Genomic DNA, 20,742 nt, shown 5'->3' with positions numbered 1-20,742 from the left:
ATCTCTACACCAAATCGAGAGAGTGGAATTATAAGGTGAATGCAGTTAACTGGCAGTCACATCTATGTCGAAAACATAATCATCCCTTTAATAAGGAACATTTGCTGTGCTTGACAAACTCACAGTGAAATGGCTGGATCCATAGGAAGGAACATGCTGAAAATGGTTTCAATATGATCCTGTTTTTTCACTCAATAACCATTGATTGAGGGTGTCCAGCCAAAAACAATGAGAAAATGAGCCAACAAAAGTCTTAGCCTTTGACCATATTAGATATAGTTGCAGCTGAAATTTGTTATATGTTTCAGTCATAACAAAGCACCCATATGGAACAAATATTGGCAGTATGGCAGCTGATGAAACTAGGAAAAATTAGACAAATTATCAATCGCTCACTCCCAAATTACCCCAAAAAGAAATTAGATCGATTTTCAGTAGCTTTGCTTTTAAATTTCTTCATTCCATGAGTCACCACTACCTTCTGCCAAACTAAATATGTCTATGAACGGCTGGAAACTTTAATGGAAAGAAACATAAAACTCAGAATACGTAGGAAAATTTAAGCTTCTTCATGGAAGACCTTCATGGAAGGCTAGCAAGTCAGGAATGTGTGGAGACAGAAATAATGCATTGACAATACCTTTTGTTTTGGGTGGCTTTTGAGTTAACAAGCAATACAAAATGAATAAACTAGGCAACCAACTGACATGACTTGAAATTAAAGTTATCTCTAAAAAGAAATTAACTCTTTACTATTTTCTTTAAAATTTCTAATCCATCAAACTACTAGAATCTATGAAAATCCATTAGTCCTACAGTAAGGTTGATAAGATTTGGAATAAAGAGACTTGATGATGTTATCCAATGGGTGACAAAAATTGGGAAAAAAAAAGTTTTCTGATTGGTTAAGGGCTCAGATTTTCAAAGTGCTGTTGTAATGCACTATAACAGAAGTGACTGACTGACAGTAATCCCGAGTTGCTAGTGCTAACTTTATGTGAGTTATCAAGGTTAAGTTTACAGTGTAGTCCTGTGCAAAAACCCTGGATTAAGTGAGGTGACTAAATTGCCGTTCTGGCTTTCCCACCAGTGTGCTTTGTGACCTCATATCTATTATTTTATTTTCTGGATCTTGCTTCCTTCTTCTGGGAAGTGAGAGCACTGAACCAGATTGCTCTATATGGTTCTTTCTAGATCTCCAATTCTTCAATTATGCAGTGACAAATAAAAAATTACTTATTCTCAGAGGGCTTGTGCTCTCACTGTTATTCTTGTATTGGGGGTTTATTTGCCAGAGATGGACCATTTGTTATGTGCCTTCCCTTGACAACCATCACTCCTTTTAGTATGAATATCTCAGATGAAACAGAGAGGAACTGAGGGGAGGTTCTGTTTTCAAAGCCACTTCCACAGATGGAACTTCTTTGTGAAGGCTCTTCTGGTAGACCTTGAAAATTCTCTGTTGACTAGAATTAGCTTACTGTTGAGCTAGCAGAAATTCTTACCAGGGCAATAGTGAAGGGGTCCCAAGAAATGATATCTTAGATAAGCTTTTTTATCCTATACCTTAAATCTCAGATCCTTAATGGTGGCAGTAACAAGTGGAAAGTCCTTGGGATATATTCTGGGGACTGGTAGAAGGAAATAGTGGAATGATTTTGTCAACATCAAATCAAACAGTTTTATAAAGTATCCAACACCAGATGCTGTGGAGGACAGAAACAACAACAACAACAACAACAACTTAAACTTAATTTTTCTGAAAGAGCTCAAAATAGAGAGAATGAAAATTCATGGTAGCAGTGACCAGTATTTGATTGTGAGGTTCAAAAGTGTCTTTGCTAAGTCAAATATTATGTTTCTGAGAGCTGTTGGATATGAAGCCTCTGAAACAGAAGAACTACCTGCCACATGGTCACTGGGCCATATGGTGATAAAACTCACAATTTTTATTTCATCAAAGACATGCCCAAACAAAAAATTCAGTTGTCCTAAGTCAGCCTAAGATAAGGAAGGAATTACACTCAGCAGCCTGAGAGTTCAGAGATACTTTTCTGATTATTGAATACATTCCCTCTGCTGAACACTGCATTTGAGGCTGAGCAGAAATCACCAATAGCTTGGGAGAATGGAAATCTCTGACTTGGGAGAATGGAAATCTTTTGCCTACATGTGAAACCTCAGTGACTACCTAACCACCTTGAGGAGACAGAATATTTAAGCAAGCTTAGTGTGGTAAAGTGATAAGCTCTGCCTTTTTTTTCCTGCTTCCTGCATTGAGGACATGAGTAGTAATACTGGGTGAACATTCTGAAAATCCATTAGTTAAGTCTTGGGCCATCTAAATGCAAAGTGATATCTTAAAAGAAGATACCAATATAATTTTCTTTCTGATTAATAAAGTTGAGGTGGTACACTGCCAAATTAACTTTTCTAAATTATAATTATTGCAGAACACTTGAACTGATGGGTCAATACCATTAATAACTGAAGTTGAACCACTGAAATAATTCGTGGTGATGATTAGAGGGACAATGTAAAGCACTCAGCTCATTCAATTAATGGTAGCATATTTGGATGGCCTCTTAGGTTTTCAAAGCCCTTCTATAGTTGAACCTCAAAACAAGGTGTAATATTTTAATTACCACTTTACTAATGAGGAGAATGTAAGAACCAAGCATATTAAGTAACTGTGCCAAAGGGAAGAAATGCTATTAAGTAGGGGAACTGGGTGAGACTTAAATGTGGAACTTCAGTTTCCTATGCAATACTTCATTGATCTTTCTGTTTTCTGCTGGGGCTTCTGGGCAATAAAATGCCTCTGATGATATTTAGATCGGAAAGACACAGAAAGAAAGAGAAAAATTGTGGCCACCATATTTGAGCCAGGCTTTTTCACTTATGGGACATAAACAGCTATTTATTATATGACTAAGAAGGAAAATGCCAAAATATTGAGGTCATAGATAATGATCTCCTTTTTCATTTGCTCCAGTGGTCATTATCATATTTCTTTTTTTTTTTCATTATAATTCTAAGCACAAAGTTTTGCTTTATACCATTTCTACCTTCCTTTACTGCTGTTACTAAAATAAATGAGTTCCATAGCTATAACACAAAATGGAGTGCCTAAAATATCTTCTAGATAGCCTATAGGAAGAGTTCTTTTAATTTCAGAAAGAAGTTTTCAAAGCCACAGTGAATATTCGTTCTCACTGTTTACTCTGGGCAATGGAACATAAACTCCTTATTCACCAGTGACTGATAATTAGCTTTTCTGGTTCCTTCACTCATGGCTTTCCCATCCCTCTAGTTGCTTCTCTTCTGGAGACCTCTAGTCCAGTAGTTCTCAACTAGGGGTGATTCCACACCCCTGCCTTGGGAGGATCAGGCAATGTTGAGATGCTTTTGATTGTCATGACTCAGAGGAAGGATACTAGCATCCAGAGGGTAGTAGCCAAGTCTGGTGCTAAACATCCACAATGCACAGAAGAACTCCCCTCCCCCAGTAAAAAGTTACCTGGCCCAAAATGTCAATAGTGTTGAGGTTGAGAAACTGTTGCCAATGACACTGCTGAGGGAGGTGACTGGGGAGTACAAGAATAAAATAGGATTTAAAAACATGCCCCTTAGTCTCACAAAGGGGCTAGAGCTGGGGGCAGTGGAAGGAGAAGTGAGGAGGCCAAAATCTATAATGTCCTCAAATCAGTTTAATGCAGAATTCTAACTCTTGGTGCTCCTTTCCCCAGTTTCGTAGATTATCAGAAGTTGTTGGCTGCATGTGCATTGGCTCAATGCAGACTTTCTTAATCACTTGCCTCTGATGAAAGAGCCATTTCATCAGGGTAAATGGCACAGAGGCAGTACCATCTTCCCAGCAATATTCACAGAATTGACTCTATGACTAACCCAATTTCAAAGTTTAAAAAGACCATTCCAATAATCTTTTAATATCTCATAAAGACCACAGATTAAAGAAGAAAGGCTGAAGAGATTCATAGAGCATTTGCCTGGAAGTCTGCAAAAAAATCAGGTGTAAATTTCTTTTGGCCTGGGGCCGTCAGAGAAATCTCCAGAAAAAAAGCTGATCCAACAACTCGTCAGACTGTTTCAGATTTTCCAGGAGCACAGCTTTGCTAAGTCATTCCAAAGCAGCTCTACCCAAGTTGACATTGGAGAGAGTGACCAAAGAGTCAGAATAATATAATATACAATAATAGTCTAAATTATGACCTTAAGTGGACTTGGAATGCCTAAAGCACATCTGAAGATTTTGTGTAATGTGTAAGAAACAGGCAAGGAATTACTTTAGTTTGTGCAAATTTCTACACCAAGGGAAAGTGTTAAATTTAAGTTTCAGGTGAGTTTACTGGAATGAGAGAGCCACCAAGATCTATATTCATTTCAGTGAGCCTGATTGGAGGCCTGTCCCAGCCCATTTTAATATACTGGGTAACTTTGACATAGGCAGGGTTCATTGTTGCCAAAAGACAAACACCACATTGGAATCAGAAAAGAGAATCAATAGTACCTTTTTCTATTTCTGCCACTAAGTAACAGTGTGACCTTGGACATGTCACCTCTCTATGAGTTTCATTCTTGATGTATGACTATTTTTCAAGGGGTTCCAACCTTGTAGCAGTCTTTAATTTTACTTCCTTTGAATAATCAGGTATTTTTAAGAAGCAGGGACTAGAGAGATATATACTTAATCAATAATCAGGACCTTGGGTGTCTTTCCAGATGCTGAAGCATGGCATTTCTTTTTTTGCTTTCCTTTTTTTTTTTTTTTTTTTTGGCATGGAAACCCTATCCTGTAGTATGCCTGAGCATTAAATGCAAAAGGTTTTAATTTAAAAGAGTGTGTGGTCTCTACGAGTTGCATAATTTTTCTTTGTAACCATGCTGCTGCTGATCAAATATTGCAAAGCCATTAATTACCCTAGGACAAATGCAGAGGGCCACATGCAAAAGTTCTGGCCAATTGTATAAAGCAATATGCCAGATATAAAGTAAGTGAAGGGTTTTTCTTGGTATTTAAGGTTCAGTGAAAAAGTAAGAGGGGCAGCTATGCCAAGAATGAAAAGCCAGAGCTTGCCAAGTGCTTCTTTAAGTGGCTTTAGCCAATGTGAGACTAAACAATGCATTAAATGGCCTACAACTTACTGCAGTTAAGGAATCACACGTCAAATAACAGCTCTTTGCTGTTTTAAACATGATATCGCATATAGATAAAGACAAACAAAATGCTGTGTTGTCATCTTCTTAGTCTAACAGCTAATAAGACCTGAAGATTTGAACTTTCCAGGCAACCAAAAATAATTATTTGTGATGTAAGAGCTTGCTGATGTTTCAGAGAGAGGTGTAGGATGGAACTCTGCCTGGGCAGCAGCTCCGGGCAAGAGCAATTTTTTGCCACCATGGTTGTCAAAGACATCCGGCTTTGTGAAAGAGCAAAGGCTTTGTAGCCCATTATTGAGAACAATGAGAAGTCTACTTGAGAGAGATCTTGTACTTGTTTTCAGTGTCTGATTTTTTTGTTATAGACTGTGAAATGGGAAGGAAGTTTGCTAGAGGGGTGAGGTTGGCTCTTCACAGAGGCTCTGAGGAAGGCTGGCATGGTATATGATGTCTGGAAAATGCCTCTGGTAGCCCAGGGAATTTGAAAAATAGAGAAGACAGTCTTGACTGTCTTCTGGATCCAAAGTGCCTAACTCACTAGCCACTTAAGAAACAATACATCCAAAACCAACAGTGTCAAACAGCTGGTTGAATGGTATCTGCACAGGTGAAAGCCTTACATCTAAACCCCAGGCTGTCTCATACCTCCTCCCATAGTCAAGCTGGAGAAGTCTCTTTCTGCTCGGCACACTATCTGGATTATGGCACCTTGTGATCACCTCTCCTTTACCACCTCTCTTCCATAAGCCCAGAGAAAGATTCCCAGTCCCAACAAACAGCCCTTTTTCAGTTGGTCTTTGAGAAAAAAACAACAGAACTAAGAGCTGCAAGAAATGACGCACTTGACGTTTGCTAGCAGAGAAGGAAGAAAATGTGAAGTTGTCCAGAAGAAGAGTTTCCCCGCATTGTACTGCATATCCTGGTGCTCACAGGTGAGCTGCAGTATTTACCCTGAGTAGGGTCCAGTCTCTTGAACAGCAATAGCCCCTAATCAAAGATTTTCTTGGGCACCCTGAAGATATTCAATTAGTATTTCCTACATTTTCTGGAAGATAAAATGTAGGGTCATCACATGAATATCTCCCTCATGCCTCTTTTCAAAGAAGTGTTCAGAATCAACTGTATTACTCTCTCTCAGAAAAGGATAGGATTTTTGGAAGCGTCTCCCTAAGCCATAACATTTTCGGTCTCTGAACAATGTAAACGGCCAAATGAACATGCTTCTTGGAGACAAGAGAACTTGACTTTTGTTCTAGATCTGTCCAGTGATGTAAATAACAAAATCTCAGCGTCTCATTATTCTAATTTGTCCAAGGAAGCAATAATTCTTCCCTTCCAGAGATAAAACCAAAGTGAGAGAGCTGATACAAGCGAATTTTGAAAAAGTAAATATACTAGTCAAATACAAGACATTCTTCTTTCTATTGATATTGCTATTACTACTAATAATAGGTTTTATCAGCTACCCCTAAGGAGAGAAAATGAGTGTCTAACTAATTGGGCTGTTCAGATACCTCAACCTTTGCAATAGACTCTGCAACTGACCCCACAAGAAAGTAAATAAGTGTGGCTAACATATGTATGGTGCTTACTGTGTGCCAGGCAGTATTCTAAGTTAATATGTCCTAATACATTAATTCCTTTAATCCTAACACCAGTTCTATGAGGTAGGCCCCATTTTACAGATGAGGAACTGAGGAACAAAAAGGTTAAGTAATTTGCTCAAGGCCACCCACCAAGTAAACTAGAATTCAAACTCTGAATTCTTGGCAGTAGAGTCCATGCTCTTGGTCCTGAACCCTCCACTCTTCTGCTTCTTATAATTCTCCATCAGGGAGATAGTCTTAAAGAATATTAAAATGTCAGAAAAATGCAAATTATCTTCTAATTTCTCACAGAAATATCACTTTTTAAGTGGTCCTTTGTTTGCATAGACTGGTCCTCTTGGGCATATTTAAAGAGTAGTAGCAAGCATTTAGCATTAATACAAAAAACTCCTTACTTTTCTTTAAGAATATCTGTGGCCTAGTAACTTAGTGGTGCTAATGAGGGCAGGGCCATAAGGTCAAACCGCACATGGGCCAAATAATTTCAAAGAGAAAAGCTTTTCCACAGCCAGAGACTGTACCCTTAATTTTGACCAGCTGTCATACAAATGCATGGCTGGCCGTCTAAGGGGTACCAAGCCATGGAATACAAGTGGTGTGGCTCAACCCCAGCCCCACTCAAAGCAATGCTAATGGTGTATATCTTTGTCCTGAACTATATACTCTCTTCTTTAATTGGAAAGGCTGTTTCAATAGGCCTGACAAAAGGAAGTTGGTCAAGATTTAGAAGCCTATAGATTCTTATTTGCCCCTTCTGGTTTAATAAAGGGCAACTAAAAACTGACCTACTCCCTTGTTCTCACATCCAAGAAAGTGAGAAAATGTAAAGATGAGAACTGTCAGCTGGTCGTTCCTCACAAAGAAACACAGCAATCTGCTTGCATGAGGCATGTGCTCCTTTGGTTAGATGACCTTCACATATTTGGTCATGTCTGAACTTCTGTTCCATTCCTGAGGGGTTGAAATCCAGCTTAAAACAAAATAAAGCAAAACAAAGAAGCTGGCTATTCTTTCTGTAAGTACTGGAATCTTATATCTTTGGGGGCAAACAGAAACTCTTTAGGGAAGATAAAGAACACTAAAAGTTCTTTGGTCACTACTTAAATTTAAGGTTCGACTTTCCTGAATAGCACCAAATCCTTGCTCATTATAACCTGGACTACGAGTCTGTTAAAATTAGAAGAAGTCATTCGCTTTAACAAAATCCCCTTGTTTTATGGACAAGGACATTTTGACCCAGGAAGTTTAAATGCCTGCCAAAGTCATACAGCTAATGAGTGACAGGTCCGGGAGCAGTTTTCTGAGCACTATATTTCAAATGAAAGAAGCCTGAGTTAATAATAATACCTAGATCTAGGAAGGTTATTACAATCAATAACCATGAATTTCGTTGCAAAGTTTCACTTAAACTCTATAAAGCAGTATGTTTTAACACATGAAGAATGGCCTTATTTTATTCAGACCTGTTCTTAATAACTGTGCATTGGAAGCATGTTTTACAAAACCTATAAATCTGGAATAGCTGAAAGGATATCCAACTTTCTTTTCTCATTGATTTACTTCTCCTTTTTCCCAGACCACTGAGGTAAAGCATATACAGTTTATTTAAGGGACTGTTTATAGACTCTTAAAACTAAAAAGGACCCCAGAAACTTCCTTTCTTTTGGTTGCTCTTAATTGAAACCATCCAAGATGGTTGGTTGTCTGTCAAATTTTTAAGTATCTCCAAAGAGAGAAATTCCACAAGCCCCTAAAGTACATGTTAAAATGTTTAATCACCATGACTGTCAAAAAATTATATCTATGGCAAGCTTAACTTCTTCTTTTTCACTTGAAGCTCTGTTCCTCTTGCTATGTTTCATGCAAAATGAGGTTATAACAAGCCCTCCTCTATGAGGGCTCCGTCAATCTGGCGAGATAATAGCTAGCTCTTTCCCAATGTGCCACTTCATTACGCCACCATTTTTCTCACAGGACTGTGAGAGCACAAGACTGGCTCATACCTTCTCTTACTATGATGCATAGGGAAGAATTAGTAATTAGCCCTTCATTGGAACTTTCATTTTGTAAAATGTCTGGGGAAGCTGCATTAATTATAGAGGAACTGTTCTACTTATGCTAGAAAAATTGTTCACAAAACAGATAATCTAGAAGGTTGCCTCCACTATGTTGTAGTGGAACTTGTGCTTATAGAGAAATATGAGCTCATTCACACACTGGGTCAGTCTATACAAAGTAAACATTTTTTTTTTTTTTTAAATTCAGAACTGTTCTGTTTCTAATAGGTTAAAAAAATCCCCCTTGTTAAGCATTCTGACCTGACAAAAAGGATAAATATTGAGGCAATTTTCTTTTAGATATTTGGATTTTAAACGAAGATCAGAAACAGCTTTCCATTCTTAAAAAAAGAAAACGACAACAAAACTATATTTTCAAAATGGATTTGAAGCAGCTCAAAATAAAAGTCACAACCACAATAAAACTTTGAAAGTAAGGGTAAAAACAATGAAAAGAGTCAATTGACAGGGAATAGAGTTGAAGAACACTGCTTTCCTCTAAAAAGTATCTCAAAGACCCATAAATGCTTAGAGCTCACTTGTCCACAAACGCTAAATCTCAGGGGACAAAAAGGAAACTCAATAAAATTTGTTGACAACAGTTAATGCTTGTTAGAATAATTGGCTCAGACACAAAACAGACCATCAATGTAGGCTTACGGATTATGACCAAAATGCATTGTTAGTATCCACCATATTCAGTTGAATAAAAGAAAATCAATTTTATCCAACCCCTAGGTAAATAGGAGGCAGGAATTATCCAAAATACTTGACAAACTTAATTCTTTATGGTTCTGAAGACTAAGATTCCAAATAAGTAATTCCATTCCATTCCACTGGATTCAGTTGGATACAATTTAATTCAAACTTGTCAGTTCAGTGATCAAGATGAGATGAGACCCTACTATCTCAGCCAGGCATTGAGCTAGATACTGGGATTCCATGGTAAATAAACAGTCTACACCATCAAGAAGCCCATTGAGAGTGTAGATCCTGGTTAGGTGATTTCAAATGGGACAAAATATTCAGGAAAAGGGTAAAGAACCATAATCTATTCTCCTATGATTATTTTTCTCTTATGACACTTGAAAATACTTAGGTGTATTTTTTTAATCTCCTAACTAGACTTTGAAAGCAAAGTCAATTTCTCATTCATTTCTAGACATCTCATTCATGCCTAGTACAATGTCTAAAATGTAGCAGATGCTACATTGATGTTTTGAATTAAAAAACTTAAAGGGGTTAACTTCTTTTGGACAGAAAGGATTGTCCAATTCACTAGAAAGTTAAAAAGAGTAATTTTGGTCTATGTCAGACAAATAAAATATGTAAGTCATGGAATTCTATAAGGCAGAATTTATGAAACATAGTCTCAGTGACAATACTGACAACAATCACAACAATCTATGAAACCATTTTCGATCCTATGTCATACTCTAAACATCAAAAGCTGCTGAATATAACCTTTCCCTTTCAAGTTATTAGAATGGAATTGAAAAATATTTGCTAAAATTTAATCATTGTAGTAACAATAAAAGAACCTTTTTGGTGCCTTGAAATCAGTTTTCATCCTAGTTGTCCAATACTTTTAACCATCTGTGTGCACATATATCAGGATTATATGGTTACTTGAGACCAAATCATTATTTACATTCCCATTTTTCATTATCTAATGCAAACATCACAGGCACAGAATGATCCAGTTTTCTTGCACTCTACATGGAAATCCTGGAACACATCAAGTTGAACAAGACAATTCATCCTGGCACATAACAGAAGACAATTGTGGGCTTGGCAGTTACCTTGATCCTTGGATCAAAGGAAATTGCAAAAACAGATTATCAAGGCAAAAAAAAAATCCTCTCGGACATAATATGTGAGAATTACTTATTCATTTTTTATATGTGGATCAGTAGCAGCAAAGTAAAGAATAATGACATCTCATCATTGGATGATGTTGATGTAACACATTTGCCTTTCATTGTATATTTCAAAGGTAAAAGAAGTCTGCTATTTGAAAAGTACTTGCCCAATGAACTTATTCATCAACCCTACAATAGAGAACTGGATAGAATTTCTTTATTGCCAGAAAAATAAATGAATTCACTCTATTAAAGCATTAGTTGGAAACAGAGAAGGGTGTTTGCCCATTCAGGTAGCACTTCTCATTCTCTGTCACTAGTTGTTTAAAGACTATTTGTTGCCAAATCTATGGTGAGTACAAATCATCAGTCCTCCATTGGCTTCTCCCTTCCCATCTCCCCGACTCATCCCAGACTGCTCTATACAGCCCCCCTCCCCACACACATACTCACACTTGTGCATACACTGCACATACACACAGGCACACACCACCTTCCCTGGGAAGAAGATGAGAAAGACTGGAAGTGTGTGAGTCATCAGAGGAGCTATTCAAAGCTTAGTGGGCAACTGAGGTAAGCTGTCTACACTCGAGTGATAATGAACCTCTAAGAATGATTCATGCTCACTGAGGACCTCAACATCAGTTTCCTGGAACTCTCTAAAATTCTAAATAATTATATAGAATGAGCAATTGGCTTTAAATCTTTCACAGTCCTATACAGTAAGGACAATATTATACAATAAGATGGATGCCTCTGAGGTAGATTCTGTAAGTGCTCATTTCCCCCAGGCAACATTGGCTTATGTTTGTGTTTATTACTTGCAAACATTGACGGGGCTGTCTATTTTTTATTGACTGTCAGCTTTTTAATCACCTGAGACCTACTTATGGGATAAGTAACCCCACATTTGTCAGAAACCCTTTTCCAGATGGAGAGATCACAGGAGAGTCCCAGAGAAAAGGAAGACAATAACAAAACATCAAGGTCAATTTGCATAGAGGACAAATTAATATGGCATTTCACTTTGCATTTAGAGAGTGGCTATGTTTTTGCAAATGTGCCTTTGAGCAAAGTTCACCTTCTGTCCCTGGTGCTTTCGTATTGCATGGTGACATCCGGGATTTGCCCCTTAATTCTTTTTCCCAGTCCACCTTACTATTTTACTCGAAATTACCTAGCACTTAAAACAGGCCTTGGTGTTTCCATATGTTTATATGGGCATCCACAGATCACAAAAACAAAAACTTCAATTCCCCAGGGTCATTCTGTCCCCTTCCTTTTACTTAAAGGAAAGGAATAGTGAGGGTAGAGTACAATAATTTTGGGAAAGCTCGGCAGGAAGCAGTTAAAAGACAAACTGCTAAGGAGGAAAATTCCATCCTAAATCTGCAAAACCTGCCACAGCCCCGCTGACACACTAGGCTTAGTTTAAGGTGAGGAATCTTAGAGGCAGAGGACGGCAGCCAGCCATGGGCAGTCGCTCAGTTATTCACACACTCCCTGCGGTTGTAAATCCACAGAGCAGTGAGAGGGGGGGCTACTTACTGAAATAAAAACCCCTGTCTCCACACACGAACTGAAGAGCATCCACCAGTTCAGCCCCACAGAGCGTCTCTGGTCCAGCTGTGGCGGAGCTGGTGAAGGTGAGCAAGCACAGGGCCAGGTAGAAGAGATGAGAAGAGGACATGATGTGCAGCTTTACCTGCCAAAAGAATAGAAGGATGGTCATGTTTGCTCCTTGGTCCCTGCAAGGGCCGTGGAGGTGAGACAAAGGTGCATCAGCCCTAGCATTCCATTATTGCCATTAGTTAGAACTACCCTGCACGGAATTGCAACAGAGTGCAAGACAGACCACAGGGTGGTATAGACTGAGCATGGCTTGGCATCAAACAACCTGTGTTTAACCCCCTTGCCACTCTGGACTTCACTGAACCTCTTCTTTACAAGTTCCATGGCAATTCAATGAGATAAAATAGCTAGAAACATTTACTATATAAGTGGAAAATGGAAAATGCTATTATCACGGTAGAATTCTATAGCACTCAGAGATCCTGATAAACCTTTTGAATTATCAAAGGTTAAACTATGCTCATTCCAGATTTGGGGGCAAATACATTTTATTAATGTTGTCCACAGATGGCATAGGCATTCATTATGGACCAGAATATTAAGTTAACTAGAACAACATTTTCCAGCTACTGATTAAAGATAATTTACTGTGGCTAAAAAAGTCTTTGCGAAAATGTTATATGTCATAATAGGTTTTTGTTTTTTTTTTTTTTTTTAGATTTTATTTATTTATTTGTCAGAGAGAGAGCACAAGCAGGAAGAGTGACAGGCAGAGGCAGAGAGAGAAGCAGGCTCTGTCTTGGACAAGGAGCCTGATGCAGAACTCGATTCCGGGACCCTGGGATCATGACCTCAACCGAAGGCAGCGACTTAACCAACTGAGCCACCCAGGCATCCCTACAGGGTTTTGTTTTTGTTTTTGTTTTCACTTAATCAGAGAGAGAAAGAGAGAAACAGAGACAGAGAGGAAGACAGAGAGGCAGAATAACTTCTTACCTGGGGAATATCAACACTTAACAAAACCGCAAGTGGAAGTGAGAACAAAACAAAACAAAACAAAACAAAACAAAACAAAACAAAAAACCAGAAACAGGAAAAATAGGATTTAGGAATGAAATTGGCTCATGCTAAGTAGACCCTACATCTTCTGTATTCTAAAGCCTTCTGTGTCAAGTAAAATATCAAGTCAACATATGCGGAGAGATTGCCTTCCATGAACAGGGCATTGGGCTCAAAACCTGCAAAAGATTTTTTTTTTTCTGTCACAGGAATTCTGACTTTATGTCTTAGAGGGACTTAAGTGTCTCTGTAACCATTTTATAGCATAATATACTGAGGGACCCCCATAATAGCCAAATAACAGTCTGGCTGAAGGCAGAATTTCTGTGGCTCAGGGCTTCATCCTCTCTCAAAGTAGTAGAAACAACGTTAAGGTCGCTAAGGTGATTACTAACTTTTCCATATCGCTCCTTGTGGCACAAAGATGTGGCTTCTTCCAGGAAGCCTCCCAAGGTGAGTAGCTTCACTTCCCTTAGATGCATTTACTTTCAGTGGTCTTAGAAGAATCATTGGCCGGATGAAAGCAAGGGACCTTATCAAAAGGGTCATGGAGTTACGCTGGAAGCAATCATTATAAAAAGAGGATTTCTGAACCTCACAGTAGTGGTAGGCCCATTCAACTCCAACCCTTTTGGTGAAACAGACTCAGTCATTTGCCTTCCTGGCCCTCCATGAACTCAGAACCTAATGGCTCTCTACATCAGTGGCAGAGTTTGCTCCATCATTTTTTTTTTTTTAAAGATTTTATTTATTTGTCAGAGAGAGCGAGCGAGAGCGAGCACAGGCAGACAGAGTGGAAGGCAGAGTCAGACGGAGAAGCAGGCTCCCTGTGGAGCAAGGGGCCCGATATGGGACTCGATCCCAGGACGCTGGGATCATGACCTGAGCCGAAGGCAGCTGCTTAACCAACTGAGCCACCCAGGCGTCCCTGCTCCATCATTTTAATTAAGATTTCCATTTTTGTGGCCAGAACTTCAGCTTAGCAACTGGAAAAAAAAAAAAACTTTAAATCCCTGACTCTCGTTAACACAACATAAATACTTAGTTAATGCTTGTAAAACAGTTTAAGATGAAAAGTGCCCTCCATTTGCAAACCATCATAAATAATGGACATAAAATAGAAGAGGAGGTAAAAGCTCAACTGAACACTTCTTCCATTTTCTCAATAGGACCTCTGCAATAGGTCAATAGGACCCTCTATCCCCACAGAGCCAAAGCCACCAAGACTGATAGAAACAGATTCTCATCCAATCTGCATTTTTTTTTTTTTAGTCATAAAATAATTGGGGGTTTTCCCCTTCAGTATTTCCAGTGGAAATCGAAACAGTTCCAACCTGTCTGGATTTCATTGCCTTTTTCAAAAGAGCAAACTCCGAATTGATCTTATAGAACATACCCCACACTCTGGCAATGGGCCAGTTCTAGAATGCATGCTATTCTGCCAATCTTATTCCTCCATCCCTCCCTTCTTTGTTGAGTTTATAGTAATGCTGAAGGCCAAGCACCTGTAACTGAAGATGGCTTGAAGTTCTTCAGTTCTCGTGAAATCCATGGAAAGAGGTAGCCTTAGTGAATTAAGAACTCCGTGAGATGTCAGAACTATATTTTACATAGTTATTTCTGGCATAACACATGTAAGTTCTCACATATAGACCACTGGCACTTCAAAATATAGATTTATTTTTTATAATTTTTTTCTTTTTTCTTTTTCTTTTTCTTTCTATTTTGCTGAGTTATGTTGTTAGATTAAATATCAGCACTTACAGTTCTAGGATAAGAGAAAACCTCCACTGCATTTTCCTTTAGTTCAGGGAACAGTCCAGCACACCCACAGAGAACAAGAGAATTTTATCACATTATGTTCCCCCCAAAGAAAGTAATAACAAACTTGCTTAGGGGTTAAAAGTTTGAAACAAGTGGCCCCATATGTCCGTTCTTTTCTTGTTCGTCTATTTTGCCAGGCACAAAAGAAACAAAGAGAGAGAAAGGAAAGATAGAGAGAGAAAGGAAGGAAGAACCAGAAGGAGAAGAGAAAAAAAAAGAAAAAAAGAATTCAGAGCACTGTTTCTCAAAAATCATTCCCAAATTCAAAATTTAAGAGACCTTTCTTTTTTATCTTAAGTAAATGGAATATCAATTGATTCCAGATGTCTGGGTTACAATGAAAATGCCCAGCAAAATTTAAGGGCAATAGTCATAAGAAAATACTCACTGTAGGTGTAACCATTTTTTTGTGTGTTCCAGATCTTTTACAGCAGGTCAGGGTGGGTATTATGAAGCTGATGTGAATAGAAAACTGAGGACTTAAAAACATGTGCTGCTTTGTGGGTGGGGTTTGTGAAAGCATCTAGTTACATTTGGAGACCCAGGCAGGTATGCCATTAGCCTGGGTAAACTGCCTTTTGTCCATTCGAACAATGAACAAATTGCACAGCTGGGATTTGAGTCCATCTTCCCCCTCCAACCCCCCCCTTTTACCCTTGACCCCACCCACCCACCCCCTGCCAGCTCAAGGCACCAATTTACATTGTGTGCCTATTGTAGCTGCTCAGAACAGGGATCCCAAGCTCCAGTCTTCTGCCTTACCCCCTTCCCTCTGAACCAAAACACTTACAAATATCTTGAGACTCACAGTACAATCAGCTTGTGAGTTCTGCCTCTAGGCAAGACACCTTTACTTAATTGAATTACATTTGAAGGACCATGCAGCTCCCTTAAGCCACTTCTTGCTCCAGGTACAGGGGAAAAGCAACAACATTGCTAGTACTATTTCTGAAACATTCATTTGGAGACAGTTTTCCAAACTTGTAATCAATGCAGAGATAACACTCAACGACACCTTTTATGATCACCTAAGTAGTGAGACAAAAACCTGAGCTGTCAGACCACATATATATATTATATATATAGTATAGTATATAGTACATAGAGAGAATTCATTTCTTTTAAAAAGCAAGATAGTCAGCATGTGTCTTGGCAACTGGAAGGTAGCAGAATCAGGTGCCCGACAAAGATGTATTCTTAACTCCTAAGCCACTTACTTGACTAAGAAAAATCCTAGTGGTGGAGTATTTGAAAACAGCGAATGAATGCTGTACTAAGTGGCAAGGACGTTTTATGAATTGAGCTTTTAGGCAATTGCACTGAGGAGCCAGTGACAGCGGCTTAAAAATGCTTGCAAACTGGAAAAACACAAGTCTTGAAGGATATAATTTTGCTGAGAATGGAAACTTGAACTAGGGCCAGTGATTGGAAACGAGAAGTTGGCATTAACAGCGGCAGCCAAATTTACCTAAAGAGACTTTACAACACCGAGTATAAAAATCAGAGTTTTACAACACAAAATCCCAAGTCCAAACTTCACCTATGAAAGTCCCCTTCCAAAGAGAAAACTTAAACATGCAGTTGCTAGAAAGTTTCCGCTTTCCATATATACAACATGCATTTGTTTAAATCATACAAATATGCAGGGTCAGCAAGAGTTGTCAAGTTCTGTTTCAGAAGAGCATATTAAACTTCGCTGTAACTTTGACTCTCTGGGCAGAAGTGCAGAGAGTTTTGGGACCTTAGCTCCAAAGATCATATTTAAAAGCTTTAACATCTCCTAAAAGGTAACTCTTCATATGTAGCATGCTTGTAATAAAAAGTCCTGACAACTTAAACACACACACAAACACACACACACACACACACACACATATGCATACACATGAACACAGTCTTAAAAATAAAACATCTGCACCTGCAAAAAAAAAAAATCCAAAAGTTCATATCCATGCTCTATAGCCCTTAACCATAGTCAGGATTTAAAGGAATCGTCTATAATGATACCACAGAAGCCCTGCAGAAGTGGAGGATTTAGCATAAGTACCTTGCAATAGTTTCTACTCATACAGATATCTGTGTAAAAGCATCCATCTCCCGGAGCTAGTTTTTCAGATCCCACAGAATTGCATATTCAGCAATTTATAAATAACTCCCAGTTCCGAAACAATGAAAATTCTAAAGTGAATAACATTTCTAGGCAGAAGCAAACAGTACACAATTTAAAGAAAATTCCCCAATGACTTCAAAGAGTAAGAAATATTTACCTTCAAGAAATCACAAAAGCAGCACTTAAATAATTGGTTTGGAAGACTGCTGATTTTTCCCATTGCTTCTGAAGTGCAAAGTCTGGAAATGAATTGGTTAGCAGGAATAATGAGGCAAAAAGAAATCCAGAGAGATGGGAGATGTTGAGAGCAATGTCACATTTCAATTTTGAGGACTTTATTCCATTGCGCAGGCTCTATCTGCTCTGAATTTAGCAGTGACAGTGAGATTTAGCAAACAGAAGAGGGATTTAGAGAAAATCCTCACATTTATCTACAAAACACAGACACTGTAGACAGGAAACAGCTGGGGGAACATTTGCCTTCTCTCTCTCTCCCTCTTCTGGCAAAGTTATCGAGTAAGGACTTTTTTGGGCATGGTGACAAATAACATCATACCTTTGCATTTTAAAACTAGAGCACAGAAGCATTTTTTTCCCTTAAAAGAATGTGTGTGAGTGACAGGGTTAGCAGACATTAATATACTGATGCTGCCATAGAAAATAAGGATCTGTTCTCTGATTAACTTTCTACTGGGCATGGAGACAACACATCTGCTAATACACCTTACCGGTATTAAAGGAACATACAATGGAGGATGGGTGAGCAATTTAATATTCCAGGGCAAATGCAAAATTAAAAAACAGAAATGAAGAAAAAAACCATCTCGAGCAAACCTCACAATTTTAACCCTGAAACGACTGGGATAAAGTAGGTTGGAAGACAGCACTGGTGTGACCCCTTGTCCTAGTTGCCAAGCAAGGGGAATGATCTCATTTCCTAGAACCTAGAAAAGGGGCAGGCAGCATTGCAGTTGGCTCCCTTTAGGACACTGTCTCATGCTTTTTGCCCGTGACAGGGCAAAGACTTTGCTAAGCTATAAAGCTAATTGAAAAAAATAAAATCTTTTTCTTCCTTTCTCTACTAGGCTTCCTATCACCAGTGCCGCCCCCGCCCCCGCCACCCTGCCACTGCCCCACCAAGGGGAAGGGCACCTGAGGGGCAAACTTCTTTTCCATTACTCATATTTTTCTGCATAACTCAAACCTGTATGTGTGTGTGTGTGTGTGTGTGTGTTTTCTTTCTCCAATTTTTGTGTATTCTAAATAACACCAGCTGGCTAGCAATACCCTCTCAAGGGTTATGATGTCATTCAAATCCCTCAACTGGATGAGTGGCCAGCAACATGGTCCAAACCAGCTGTTTTGCTATTTATAATGTATACTTGCCTTTGCCATTGAGAATCAAGTTCTGATCTTTTATCAATACAGTTTGTACCAATTGCTCTTTGGTTTTGTGAGATAGTAGATAAGAAAGTGGATTATGAAATAAGGTTGCAAAAGCCCAGATCAGACATAACACTTTCCCTAGATGTCTATCCAAGCTTGGTTTCCCAGGGTTGGTGGAAATAACCTGGACCTTGCATTTCTCTCTCGTGATTCTCAGGGGACTTGATGAGACTGACGCAACCACTGAAAACAGGTTTGCTGGATACCCTATTCTGGACCTTTATGTTGTCCTGTGGCCGGAAAATTGTTTGCAGAGGTGAGTGCCCTCAAAGTAAAACCTGGTTGGTTTTGAAAGGGAGCTGGGGCTGGTCAAGTCTTCTGTGTAGTTAATAACTTACGGCAATGTTTACCTTCTAAAAAGAAGAATTAAAAATCTGGAGTTATGCTGTCTGATGGTGCATCCAATTCAGCATCATTTAGTGGGTGTCTGCTATGTGCCCAACACTTGCATCACAGTCAAAGCCCTGCAAGGGCTTTCAGCTGAGGGGCAGAGCCAGAAAGGAAAAATGTCACTGGCATGTGGTAGGTATGTACTCTTTTAAAAATATGAACACTGCACATGAAAGGGAATAAGAAATTCTCTAGAAAGACAGGGAAGTGAAACTCTTTGGGCAATCCAGAATGACGGATGTGTCACGAGAGGGTTTGGGGTACATGGTTGGGAAATTTTGGTGGATATGATTTCATCCGAAGCCTATGCACATATGCATCTTCAAGAGGTGGCTTGGTAGGGAGCCACAGGTATATGGGCACTTCCTGTCCTTAAATAATAATCCAAATCTTCCTTTAATGAGCTCCTCTTCGTGAAGTTAATTTATGACTTGATTTACCAAAAATCTTTTCTGCAGCCTTTGTGGATCATGCCCTTTGTGAAAAACAAAGTCCATCCTTTCGTGGACCATAATGACGTAGATTGTGTTAAACCAAAGAACTGTGCCTATTGCCCCAGTAGAAAGAAACACACTTTCCAAGTGCGCACTCAGGTGTTGGCTGGAGTCTTGGGAGCTCCCACTCCTGGGAGCCTTGCTTTACCGCTGTGCACCTTCACAGGTGAAGGCCAGGAGGTTCCTGTTGCAGTTTTCACATATTTTAATCTCTCCAAGATGTCCTAGAAGCTCACTGCATTTCTCCAAGGCTGTCACCCAGTCTGATGTACTCTCTTGGTATGCACTGTGCACAGATCACCTTATCCCCAACCGTTTCAAGTGAAAGGCTGTTTGGGATACAGAACACATATTGTTCCATCAGACATTGTGCTCCTGCGATATCGACACACTGACTCACAGTCTCTTGGTTTTATAACCCCAATTACCCTTAAAGGATAATTGGGTTTTAATTTATGTCCCAGTTTTTATGTCACAATCAAAGAAAACTGAAATTTCAGTGAGTCGTAATTATCATCAGCTGTGCTGTGGAAACATTCCGATGTGAGCTCTCAGTTTCCAATAGGGAAAGCAATTTCCTGAAGTGATTATTGTAGACTTCGATGTGGAGAATGGTCTGTATTTCTGGGTAGGGTGAGCCGGCGACAGAGCAGGGCAATAATTCCTAGAGACATAGCCATTTTCTTTGCTAATTCCAGGAGTCAGTCTAAACGGGAAAGGGGCAATAAATGTGCCGCATGATTACCTTTTAATAACTGAGAGCTGTAGCTGTTTAGGAGAAAAAGAAATGAAATGTATCTATTACTAGACAGACCAAGGTGGTAGTAAATCTAATCCGAGAAAAAGTTCAGGTCATGCGGTCCCACTGGGAGAGAAACATACAGGGTCATTCTAAAATTACTGGATCATTATGTAGTCTCCTGCCCAGAACAATCTGACAGTTAGGTATGGGAATTGTGTACCACCAAAATAGCTAACTGCAAGGATGCGTTCATCATGAAAATATCCACTCCTGGAAATTCAGAGATTCACAGTTTCACCTTTTGCATGTGTAATGCCTGTGGGATATAAATAACTCTCCCCTAAAGCCAGCTTCTTGAGTAGTGTATTTGCATAAAGCTGCAGCCTCAGAAGACTTCT

General features: G+C 39.1%; 1 protein-coding gene and 1 long non-coding RNA gene across 10 annotated transcripts in view; one reads left to right on the top strand and one right to left on the bottom strand.

Annotated features, from left to right (window-relative positions):
- Positions 1–17,814, bottom strand: part of IGF1 (insulin like growth factor 1) — a 78,253-nt gene extending 60,439 nt beyond the window's left edge. For 3 of the 5 annotated variants that reach the window (XM_082739135.1, XM_082739138.1, XM_082739136.1), the window contains exons 1-2: positions 15,551–15,680; positions 12,256–12,412 (exon numbers count right to left, since the gene is read on the bottom strand). In XM_082739135.1, coding sequence (XP_082595261.1) covers positions 12,256–12,412; positions 15,551–15,652 — 259 coding nt within the window. In that variant the 5' untranslated portion in view covers positions 15,653–15,680. Of the gene's footprint in view, positions 1–12,255; positions 12,413–15,550; positions 15,681–17,429 lie in introns of those variants that run through there. The other 2 variants (XM_082739137.1, XM_082739139.1) reach the window with 1 other exon arrangement.
- LOC309868937 overlaps positions 6,066–20,742 on the top strand; it is a 142,917-nt gene continuing 128,240 nt past the window's right edge. For 4 of the 5 annotated variants that reach the window (XR_014313882.1, XR_014313883.1, XR_014313884.1 and 1 more), the window contains exons 1-2: positions 6,066–6,113; positions 18,876–18,974. This is a non-coding gene — a long non-coding RNA (uncharacterized lncRNA). Of the gene's footprint in view, positions 6,114–18,821; positions 18,975–20,742 lie in introns of those variants that run through there. The other variant, XR_014313886.1, reaches the window with a different exon arrangement.

The sequence above is a fragment of the Mustela nivalis genome (genome assembly GCF_964662115.1).
Source record: "Mustela nivalis genome assembly, chromosome: 7".
Classification (NCBI taxonomy): domain Eukaryota; kingdom Metazoa; phylum Chordata; class Mammalia; order Carnivora; family Mustelidae; genus Mustela; species Mustela nivalis.
The sequence above is the reverse complement of the archived record's forward strand: the minus strand, read 5'-3'. Positions and strand labels throughout refer to the sequence as shown.